The 12,249-nt window shown below is 41.8% G+C and overlaps 1 protein-coding gene across 9 annotated transcripts in view; it reads right to left on the bottom strand.

The window, feature by feature from the left end:
- LOC306912678 (uncharacterized protein) overlaps positions 1-12,249 on the bottom strand; it is a 53,473-nt gene that overhangs the window by 14,879 nt on the left and 26,345 nt on the right. For 5 of the 9 annotated variants that reach the window (XM_079489080.1, XM_079489079.1, XM_079489076.1 and 2 more), the window contains one exon: positions 9,473-12,075. The exons of 1 other annotated variant lie outside the window; for it this stretch is intronic. In XM_079489080.1, the coding sequence (XP_079345206.1) occupies positions 10,265-12,075 (1,811 nt within the window). In that variant the 3' untranslated portion in view covers positions 9,473-10,264. Of the gene's footprint in view, positions 1-148; positions 435-9,472; positions 12,076-12,249 lie in introns of those variants that run through there. 3 more of the 9 variants (XM_079489081.1, XM_079489083.1, XM_079489084.1) reach the window with 1 other exon arrangement.

Here is a 12,249-nt window from a genome sequence, read left to right as displayed (position 1 = left end):
CTTGGGGGACCTGTCCCTGTTTGATGGAGAGGTTTATTATGTGGGTGATGATTGGAGCTATAGAGATGGCAGAGTGTCTGAGACCTCTTTCAGGTCAACACTAGTCTAATTTGCATTATTATTGTAAATTAATAAAACAAAAACATACCTTCCCGGATGACGTATTCTGGTAGAAAACGCACTTTAACACATCCAAAGTGGGGGAACTAGTCCAGAGTCTCTCGACTGTACTATAAGCTATCTTAGCGTTAGCATTTGAACCTATAATGTGCAAATTCCTCCCGATTTCACAACTAGCCAGTCTGTCACTCTTTACAGACTGTCGTGCAAAGAGAATCTCAGATACAAGTTGCACAAAGGGTTGCAAACTGTATCCTATATCCGACATTCTGTATCACGTTGTCGCTGCTCTGTTTGTTCGGCAGCCGCGTTGTCCACCAGTGTCTAGTTATAGCCGATAAGATAAGGGCACTGTTTTTCTGGCAAATCTAAGGGAGCAAATATAAGACTTCCGGTGGACGATCTCTTCAAAATAAGAGTACCAAGTATTGAAAAAATATTAATTTGCACAAATGAAGCATTTAAATGATGCTATATGATGCTATAAGACACACATTATGTTTCTGTGTAAAAATAAGTAATTAAAAAACGTAAAAAAGTTATCTAAATGGATAAATGCTATTCACTGGAGTGCATGGACTTTATAAAGTGGACACTGGACAAAAGACGGCTCCGCGAGGCAACTGTTGTGACATATGCACGCGTTCAGGGAGATGTCCTCTACCACACCCCACTCTCCACTAAGCGGGAGAGGTGTAAAATTCCAAACAGCAGACCTTCTACTGCTGTCAAATGTCAACATTTGTGCCGTGTCCAGACCCAGAGTGGACACTGGACAAAAGACGGCTCCGCGAGGCAACTGTTGTGACATACGCACGCGTTCAGGAAGATGTCCTCTACCACACCCCACTCTCCACTAAGCGGGAGAGGTGTAAAATTCCGAGCAGCAGACCTTCTACTGCTGTCAACGGTAAAAAAAAGTGCCGTTTCCAGACCCAGAGTGGACACTGGACAAAAGACGGCTCCGCGAGGCAACTGTTGTGACATACGCACGCGTTCAGGGAGATGTCCTCTACCACACCCCACTCTCCGCTAAGCGGGTGAGGTGTAAAATTCCGAGCAGCAGACCTTCTACTGCTGTCAACGGTAAAAAAAAGTGCCGTTTCCAGACCCAGAGTGGACACTGGACAAAAGACGGCTCCGCGAGGCAACTGTTGTGACATACGCACGCGTTCAGGGAGATGTCCTCTACCACACCCCACTCTCCGCTAAGCGGGAGAGGTGTAAAATTCCGAGCAGCAGACCTTCTACTGCTGTCAAATGTAAAAAAAAATGTGCCGTTTCCAGACCCAGAGTGGACACTGGACAAAAGACGGCTCCGCGAGGCAACTGTTGTGACATACGCACGCGTTCAGGGAGATGTCCTCTACCACACCCCACTCTCCGCTAAGCGGGAGAGGTGTAAAAAGAAAATTGGCACGCCATACAGTGAGGTGTAAGGTCAAAAATATGGAGTGAATGTGGAAATATAGTGGCCCTCTCCATAGCATTAAAGTTATAAAAGAATACAGACAAGTTACAAAAAAATACCTTTTAATTAATCATCAATCAATTTCAATGGAAAGAAAAAGGCATACAGTTTGCTTACGGTGTTTCTCATTCACTGTTACACAGAAGAAGAAAAATTCACTCTGCAAAATAATGATCATCACAATCAGAAATAAAACGCTCACTTAAAAGTTTCCAAATCCCTACAATATTTGTTTTTAAACATCATAATTTGTCTTAAGGTGGACTGAGAAGCTACTTTAATAGTTTAGTAGTCACAGATTTGATCAATTTACTGTATGTGTGTGCATCTGTGTTAATACAGCAAACATTATTCAAACACATGCAAAACATGCAAAAACTACAAACGTCAATCAGTGCAAACATCACTCAAAAGTACAAAATGATACTATAAGTGCAACGTACCTATAAGTGCATACATTACTCAAATGTATAAAAAGGTAAGACGTTCAATGTACCAAGTGCAAATGTTACTCAAAAGTATAGGTACAACATGCAATGTACCTCAATGCAAACGTCACTCAAATGTATAATATGGTACAACATGCAATGTACCTATAAGTGCACACATCACTCAAATGTATAAAAAGGTACAACATGCAGTAAGTACCTATAGTGCAAAACATCACTGCAAACATAAAGTGCAAACATTGTACACACACACACACGCATAAATTGATCAAAAGTTAGATGTACGTATATAAAGCAAACCCAGCTCAGTCCAAACATTTCAAACGTTTGTTTTTTAGATGATCAAAGTAAGCACAAAGACTAAAAAGGTAAAATACAGCACAATAAAATACTATTGGATTAAATCACAACCCAAGGTCTTGGGGACGTGTCATTTGGGGTCCCTCGCATCCTCCATTGGTGGCGGCGAAGTTCTCCTACAACATAGACAAAACAGAGCCTTTTAGTGCAGTGCAGTACTTAAACTATGTACTCAGAGCAATAATTTTTTTCCTGTCAGCTCATACAATACACAATCTCGCTTTTCAGGCTCTGTTTGGTAAGTGTTGAGACTCACATCAAACAGAACAGCTTTGGAAAACAAACAAGTGTAGAGACCACAGCTACTGTTATCAGTTTGTGTTATGAAATGAGGGCAACTGTCATAACACTCATATCTAAATGTGATAGCCATACCTCTATACCATGCATTGCAAAGTACTGTAAGGCTAAGTATTTTTGCAGTGGACAAAATACATTAACCATGTCTTGTTCATACTTATGGAGTGAATCCATTAGAACAACATCTAAGATTATGCTATCACCCTCCACTGTCTTTGTGGAGAAATCTACGACAATTGCTACCCAATGAGACTTTATGTTGACTGGCAATATTACCAACTCATAGCTCCACCAATTCTGTGATGTTCTTGGTACATCTGGTAGTACGCTGATGTCACCACAATAAATACTCCTTAACTGTTGGCTTACAAAAGTGCTGGGACAAATATATGCCCTTTTGTCAACAACTACAGATAGCAAGAGCTGATGGTACTGATCGATTGTCTTATCACACAGCCACCCGTCAGCTTTCTCCACGCAAGCTAAGTCAGGTGAAGGAGTTACCTCTAGCTTTGGAATAGGTGTCACTTGTGTGCGTTGATTGCATCTGTCTGTGCATTTATGTTTGTCCTGCCGAAACTTGATTCTTTCTTGATTGTTTATTTTCTCGTATGACAGGACATAGAAACTACCTGTGACTACTGTGTGATGTCGAGCTGATGTTAGTTGCTCAAAGGTATAGCCTGCTGTGTCATTTGATTCATTTGTCGCGATATGCCATTTATGATCTTTAAGGATGTACAATGACACATATGGTGACCTGTCGAAAAATACACACATACTGGCCAAAGCATACTCATTGTGGTGGTACAGACAGGAGAAATTGAACGTTTTTGGAATTTTTGTGCCAGCTTTTAACAGGAGAAGTAAGGTCTGTGGGCTGTGAATTACTTCATATGTTGATAAGCTCTTTTCCTGCCAATTTTCTTTTTACACCTCTCCCACTTAGCGGAGAGTGGGGTGTGGTAGAGGACATCTCCCTGAACGCGTGCGTATGTCACAACAGTTGCCTCGCGGAGCCGTCTTTTGTCCAGTGTCCACTCTGGGTCTGGAAACGGCACTTTTTTTTTTACCGTTGACAGCAGTAGAAGGTCTGCTGCTCGGAATTTTACACCTCTCCTGCTTAGCGGAGAGTGGGGTGTGGTAGAGGACATCTCCCTGAACGCGTGCGTATGTCACAACAGTTGCCTCGCGGAGCCGTCTTTTGTCCAGTGTCCACTCTGGGTCTGGAAACGGCACAATTTTTTACCGTTGACAGCAGTAGAAGGTCTGCTGCTCGGAATTCTACACCTCTCCCGCTTAGCGGAGAGTGGGGTGTGGTAGAGGACATCTCCCTGAACGCGTGCGTATGTCACAACAGTTGCCTCGCGGAGCCGTCTTTTGTCCAGTGTCCACTCTGGGTCTGGACACGGCACAATTTTTACATTTGACAGCAGTAGAAGGTCTGCTGCTTGGAATTTTACACCTCTCCCGCTTAGCGGAGAGTGGGGTGTGGTAGAGGACATCTCCCTGAACGCGTGCATATGTCAATACCTACAATACCTGTAATGTAATAATAATACTAATAATGTAATGTAATAATTATTTAATTAACGGCACTTTTATTCTGAAAGCAACCGGATGTCTTAAATTTGCTAGGTCTCAAACAGGAAGTTCTAGATTTGCCAAAAGAACGGAGCCTAAGATAAGGGAACACGGATAAGACTTCCGGTGGTCGAGCTCTTCAGAATAAAAGCAACCTCTAAAGTAAGTAAACAAAAATGATTATTTTGCACATTAAAACAAATTAAGTATTTAAACGAAAATATCCAACACAAATTAATGAAATTACGTGTATTTGTATTTATATTAACATTAACAAATTATCTAAATGGATACATGCTGTTCCCTGGAGTGCATAGGCCTATAGCCCTTACAAATATGACGCTGGAACAGAAGACAGTTCTTCTTGTCAGCTGTACAAACAAATGTATGTTTTGGGTGAATTAAATAACATTGACCTACATGTAGTGAGGACCTACAGCGCCAGAGATGTCTGCGTAGGGCGAGAGGCATATTAAAAGAGCCCTCTCATCCAAACCACAGACTCTTTTCCCTTCTCCCCTCTGGGAGGCGCCACAGGACTATAGACGCCTTAAAGGACCACTTCACCACTTTTCAACTTCTCTTCCTATAATTGGTCCTAACTAATGTTCATGATAAAATACCACCATTTTTTCCTACTCAGTCTGTGTCTCATAGGAAGGCTGTGGGCAGTTCAGAAACCCGTCCACCAGTTAGATAGTATCGGCATAGATGTTTGTCCGTATGTGATTAAGGATTGGACCAAGTTGCATTGGCAGCCAAAGAAAATTCTTACCCCAGGCTAAAACCGGATGTGACGTTTTTGGGCGTTCCTGTGAATACTGGACAACTCACCCCGGTGAGTTGTCTTCACTTTCTGACATGTCGGGGTGAGTTGTCTGTACTTTCCGCTGGGGCGAGTTGGGCGAGAAAGTACGGACAACTCACCCCGGCTGTACTCACGGCTCTCACGGCTGTACAAAGTTGCTAATTAGACTGCACTCCCAACGGACGCATGATCAATCAATCACAGTTCTAATAGGCCTACTTATACTGACTGAATTACATCTGAATAGCAAAGCAATATTGACCCCCCCCCCCCCCCCCCAACAACGATGATGATATGGCTACTGCTAGTTATACATTAGCATGTGAGAAATTACAAGTGACCTTATATAACCATTCAGCCATCTGGAGTAACCAAATTAGGAGGGGTTCAGTTCACATTTCTTCAGAAGTTTAAAACACACACACACACACACACACACACACACACACACACACACACACACACACACACACACACACACACACACACACACACACACACACACACACACTTTAATTCAGGAAGATAAGGTTGAATGAATCTATATTATATTAAGGATAAATGGGATAAATCATTCAGATTATACAAGGAAATGAGTGGAATCAGAGGTTTAAAGATATTTTCAACAATTTAAGATCTCCATTTTGGCAGGAATATGCTTGGAAGATGGAAACAATGTTGCACATTCATCTAATCATATGGGTAGGCTACTGGGTAGCCTACATACAAACAATAAGGTTTGTATTTGTAAAGTTTATTAAAAGTATGATTTGACCTTGACATACTTAAAGGGGAATAGCACTCATTTTCGACATTTTACTGTGTCATAAATATATTTACATCTGTAGCCTATATTGTGATTGTGCTATCATGCCTTGACTTAATTATACTTATATATTATTGTAGAAATTGTTGTTGTTGTAAAGTTCTGAAAATAGACTACTTCAATATCCAATAGGAACTATGTCACCATTAGTTCAGTAAAGTATATAAAAGAGCTCAAATGCTACATATTCAGTCAGACAACTCACCCCGAATGTGAAGACAACTCACCCCGAAAGTGGCCGAAAGTGAAGACATCTCACCCCTGGTGAGTTGCCAAAAGGGGTGAGTTGTCTTGTTACCGTTCCTGTCTAGCGTGGTGTTGTGCTTTGAAGTATAAATGTCTCCTAGGGTCGGGAGCACCTCACTAGCCAACTCACAAGAGGAGGTTGAATAGACTGAAACAAGCGCTCCCCAAAACAACAGGCGCCCAGTCCCAATGTTTGTAAACAAATAATTGGTCTATTGGCTCTCAGGAACATAGATATATATAACTCTAGATGGCTCAAGGTGGAGTTTCTGACGTCGTTCACCCGGCAGCCATCTTACTTCGGGGCTACAGTGGCAGCTCAAACAGAAACAGTCATAACTCGCTCAAATCTTGGCGGATTTACAAACGGGTTGGTTTATTACAAACGTTGTCAACGTGGCTATGATTCAGGATGCTTATCTGCTTAATTTTTTTTTTTATATGAACGTCGTATAAAAGCATATAAGTATGCGGACGTCTCTGACGTTTATAACAAACCAAACCGTTCGGTTGAAAATTGAGCAAGTTATGGTAATTTAAGAGTACATGCCCCATAGACACAATGTTATGTGGCCCGAGGTAAGATGGCCGCCACGTGACGACGTCGCTCTCCATTGGCCAACAGCGCGGGTGAGCTATCTAGAGTTTATATATATCTATGCTCAGGAACAGCTTCTTTCCTGTTGCTGTCTCCCTGCTTACAGTGGCAGCGGTGGCCGAACGGATTGCGGAGCGGTCTTGATACCAGAAGGTCACCAGTTCGAATCAGCGGTCCGACATGTTAAAATTACCACCGCTGAAGTGCGCTTGAGCAAGGCATTGAACCACTACCATGAAATGTTCTATGAGCAGGGCCTGGCTGGAAACAAGTTCTTGAGCTTAGCCCAGATACCCTGGGTAAATATAGTAACTTTGCTTTGCTTTGCTGAACTCTGCCCCTCCCCAATGACACTGCAAACTCTGACCTCCTTCCGTCCCTCCATCCCTCTACCCATCTGAACGCATGCATATTTATTAGCATGTTAGAGAGTGTGGGACCTGTGGGTATGTGTGGGTGGGTGTTTATACAATTATCTTCATCATGCATTGCTTGCACTGTAGGCCTACAGATTGTTCTCATATACTTATTAAGGGACCAAGAAGTCACGAAGTCACTTATTGTTATTGTGTTTATTTTTCTTCTCCTTCTTCTTCTTCTTCTCCTTCCGCCAAAAATAGAAGTTCTGACTGAACCGTGGGAATCTGGTAGAGGGCCATGCCAAACGGTGACTATATGAAGCCCATGACCATTGGCCAAAGGGTGGCGCTATAGCACTCGATTGAAAATGCAAACTTTGAACGTGCATATCTCATGAACCGTTTGACCGTAGGCAATGACACTTTGATACACATATGTGTCTCCTCATGCCGAACAACTTTTGTGTTCTGACTTTTGACATCTGACCTTTAGATCACCCGCCATTTTGAATTATATGAAAAACAGTTAAAATGTATCTCCTCCCAGGTTCTTTGATCAAAATGCACAAAAACCTCTACACGTGAACTTTGGACCTATACGAATTTCTTTTAAGTGAAAAAATGAAGTTTTTATGAACCAATGGAAATTGCTGTTTTGTAAAAATTCTTCTTTTGTCCCCAATACATACATACGTCATATGCTTTTGCAACTGTACAGTATGGTAGAGGGTCATGCCAAATAGCACTGAAAGCAGTCTTACTCCAATAGGTCAAAGGGCGCTATGGCAATTTTTTGAAAATGAAACCTTTGAACAGGTATAACTCATGCCTCGTTTGTCCAAAAGTCATGGCACTTGTTTCCACTTGTTCCTTGACTCATGGGGAACACATGTGTCACTTTGATCAGTAAGCTCCGCCCTCAGATTTTCTGCCACTTTGAGCAGTTTAAACAACGCTTATACCAGATTTTCTGCCTGTTTTTTTGAGCAATTTGAATGAAGTGTTCATTGTCTCTGTGTAGCTCAGTCAGTAGAGCTCTCACCTTTGGACCACAAGGTTGTTGGTTCAAATCCGGGTACCGACAACTCAGCTCATCAGTCTTATTTGTGCATATTGTTCTTATTGCGTATCGTCTTCTTTCTTGGTCCCGCCTTATCGCTGCTTGCAGCTATATTTGAGATTATGCTTCGTTCTCCCATCATACTCATTACTATTTATTGTATTTATTACTCTGTATACATTACTGTGCATACTGTACATTTGTCTGCATTTATTCTCTCATTTACTGCATTACTGTATTGCACTTCTGGCTAGACGGAACTCTTTCATTGTCAAAGTATTTGTATACTATGTGCAGTGACAATAAATTTAATCTAATATAATTTGCGGGACATGTTACATAGCAGTTTTTCACTTCCTGACTGTGGGAGAAACTTAAATTGAATAGGTTTTGCATTGAAATGAACAAGTGGCAGTCCTGGGGTATTGATTGATTGAAAACTTTATTGAAAATTAATTCAAAAGGATACATACACAGGAAAGCCATTAGGCTAGTTTAATTTATTAAATACTTGACAGGATAAAATAACTGCAAGTGGATATTCAATATTACTCTTAGTTTAAACACAGCCATGTTTTAATGCAGGAGTAATGCTTACATCACAGATACGATTATTTCAATTATTAATTGGATATTGGGCTAATTAATACGCTCCTCAAAGTGATAGAAAAGTAGAAAGAAAGAGGGAAAGACAAAGATTTTACATAGACATCTAGATTATCTGATACATTGGGTGACTTCATCAACTCTGTTGCCATGGTAGAAGTGATCAAATGACCGACCTTTTGATGTTTAGTCGATGGTGATGTCTTTGTCTCTATAAAAAGGTCTGCTGCCCCCCATTCGACCGTTATCACACCTTTCAATAGGGCCAGTATGGCCATACTGGCATACGCACTGTCTCAGTATGTCATTATCACCTATTGTGACAGGTGATAATAACACTGATGTCCTGACGGAGGCGCCACGTGAGGCACCGCCGAGCGAGACGCCGTGCCGAGTGTTGCGAAGGCCACCAGACCCGACTCAGCGCCGTCCGAGTTACGTCCCGATAGGCAGAGAATAGTATATATTAGTAGTCCCTAGTTTCCATGCGCCGACAATAGTTGGAAATGACACGTCCACCAGGGGGAAACCGTCACCAGGCTATGTTCAGCCAAGGGTGAGTATGCCAGTATGGCCATACTGGCCCTATTGAAAGGTGTGATAACGGCCATACTGGCCCTATTGAGGTGTGATAACGGTCGAATCGGCTGGGTCTTTCTGATGTCCAGCCAACGGCCAGAGGTCATTCTTCAGCCGCAAAGCTAAAATGTTACTTTCTTCAAACGCTCCGCCGAGCAATTGGCAAAGTCTTGTTGTTGGCCTTGACCCTTGAGGCCCCCAGGGGCCCCTGGCTGCCAGAGGCTCACCGTCGCTCTGAGCCACACCCAACTTGACACAAACACTGTTCAGGGGCCTGCCATCCTAATAGAAAACCAGGGGCCCCATGTGGCCCCCAGGGGCCCCTGGGTGCCAGAGGCACACCGTCGCTCTACCGTCTATGCTAACATGCAAAATAACCAACTCCAACTACCAACCAACCGGCCTCCAATTTCATGAAAAAATACCACTTCCAATTTTGGCTCCCTGCTTCTGGTTTGTGTAATTGTCTTTAAACTTCACTCACAAACACAGTTATGTGTTTCAACTATACACTATTTAGCCTGTTTTCCTTTAGTGAACACTTAATTCATCATGAATACATTGTTTGTAAAGCATTATAAATCATTAGTAGACAGTTATAACTTTACTTACCATACTTTATTCCGCCAATTTTATTTTAGCATCCTAGCTAGTACTTCCACATATGTTATGCTAGAATGTTAGATCAAACATCAACATGTTCAGCGTTATGCAGTTATATATGCTTGTACTTTTCTTTTTACAATTTTTTATACTATCTTTCACTTTTTCAATTTTTTTATAAATATTTTTCTTCAGCTTTAATACATTTTCTACTGTACATCACATACATTGTGGGTTTTCAGCAAGCCCACGCAGTTTATGAAGGAACTGCTTTTCTAGTTTAAAGTTACGTTATCTATTTATTTACTTTTTTCCCTTTGGTTTTCGGGGAAGTTACCTGACTGAAACTCTTTTTCAAAGGTTTGTCTCCAGTGTGGCAACGCTGGTGGTATTTTAGAGAAGTTAACTGACAGAAACTCTTGTCACAAAGTTTACACTTGTAAGGTTTTTCTCCAGTGTGGATACGCTGGTGTGTCTTCAGCTCCCTTTCGTGAATGAAACGTTTGTCACAATATGTACAGTGGAATGGTCTTTCTCCAGTGTGGTAACGCTGGTGGAACTTCAGATAAGTTGATCTACTAAAACTCTTGTCACATTGTTTACACTGGAAAGGTTTTTCTCCTGTGTGGGAAAACTGGTGTTGCTTCAGTCGTACTAACGCAGTGAAACTCTTGCCACAATGTTCACACTGGAAAGCTTTTTCTCTGTAACTGTGAATACTCTGGTGCGACTTCAGAGTACTTGCACGGGTGAATCTCTTGTTGCAACGTTTACATTGGAAAGGTTTTACTCCAGTGTGGATATGCTGGTGTGATTTCAGGTCATGTTTATCTCTGTAGCTCTTTTCACAATGATTACACTGAAAAGGTTTTTCTCCTGTGTGGGTAACCTGGTGTTGCTTCAGTACTCTTAACGCAGTGAAACTCTTGCCACAATGTTCACACTGGAAAGGTTTTTCTCTGTAACTGTGAATACTGTGGATATGCTGGTGTGATTTCAGGTCACGTTTATCACTGTAGCTCTTTTCACAATGACTACACTGGAAAGGTCTTTCTCCTGTGTGGGTAACCTGGTGTTGCTTCAGTACTCTTAACGCAGTGAAACTCTTGTCACAAAGTTTACACTTGTAAGGTTTTTCTCCAGTATGGATACGCTGGTGTGTCTTCAGCTCCATTTTGTGAATGAAACGTTTGTCACAATATGTACAGTGGAAAGGTCTTTCTCCAGTGTGGTAACGCTGGTGGAACTTCAGATAAGTTGATCTACTAAAACTCTTGTCACATTGATTACACTGGAAAGGTTTTTCTCCTGTGTGGGAAACCTGGTGTGACTTCAGTAGGTTTAACGCATGGAAACTCTTGCCACAATGTTCACACTGGAAAGGTTTTTCTCTATAACTGTGAATAATCTGGTGCTTCTTCAGAGAACCTGCCCGGTGGAATCTCATGTTGCAATGTTTACATTGGAAAGGTTTTTCTGCAGTGTGGATATGCTGGTGTCTCTTTAGGTCACCATTAAGTCTGTAACTCTTTTCACAATGTTTACAATGGAAAGGTTTTTCTCCTGTGTGGGAAACCTGGTGTGACTTCAGTAGGTCTAACGCAGTGAAACTCTTGCCACAATGTTCACACTGGAAAGGTTTTTCTCTGCAACTGTGATTAGTCTGGTGCTTCTTTAGAGAACTTGCCCGGGTGAATCTCATGTTGCAACGTTTACATTGGAAAGGTTTTACTCCAGTGTGGATATGCTGGTGTGATTTCAGGCCATGTTTATCTCTGTAGCTCTTTTCACAATGATTACACTGGAAAGGTTTTTCTCCTGTGTGGGTAACCTGGTGTTGCTTCAGTACTCTTAACGCAGTGAAACTCTTGCCACAATGTTCACACTGGAAAGGTTTTTCTCTGTAACTGTGAATACTGTGGATATGCTGGTGTGATTTCAGGGCATGGTTATCTCTGTACCTCTTTTCACAATGATTACACTGGAAAGATTTTTTTCCTACATGTGCGACACACAGGTGTGTCTTAAGGCCAATTGCAGTAATGAAACCCTTTTCACAATGTGTACAGATGTGGGTCTCTGAAGACCGGGACCGGGACCTCACACCTGAGAGAGAGAGAGAGAGAGAGAGAGAGAGAGCGGTGAATAGGCAGGTTGAAAATAGTGAGTACAGGTACAACTTGAAAAGCTTCCATAATCAAACAAATTCCTTGTTTGGGAGCACTAAGGCTTCCCGATTTAATACTTTGTTTTTCAAATTTTGCTTTTCTATTTAGTAAC

Source organism: Electrona antarctica, assembly GCF_951216825.1.
Source record: "Electrona antarctica genome assembly, chromosome: 20".
NCBI lineage: Eukaryota > Metazoa > Chordata > Actinopteri > Myctophiformes > Myctophidae > Electrona > Electrona antarctica.
Note: the sequence above shows the minus strand (reverse complement) of the source record. Positions and strands in the feature narration are given on the sequence as shown.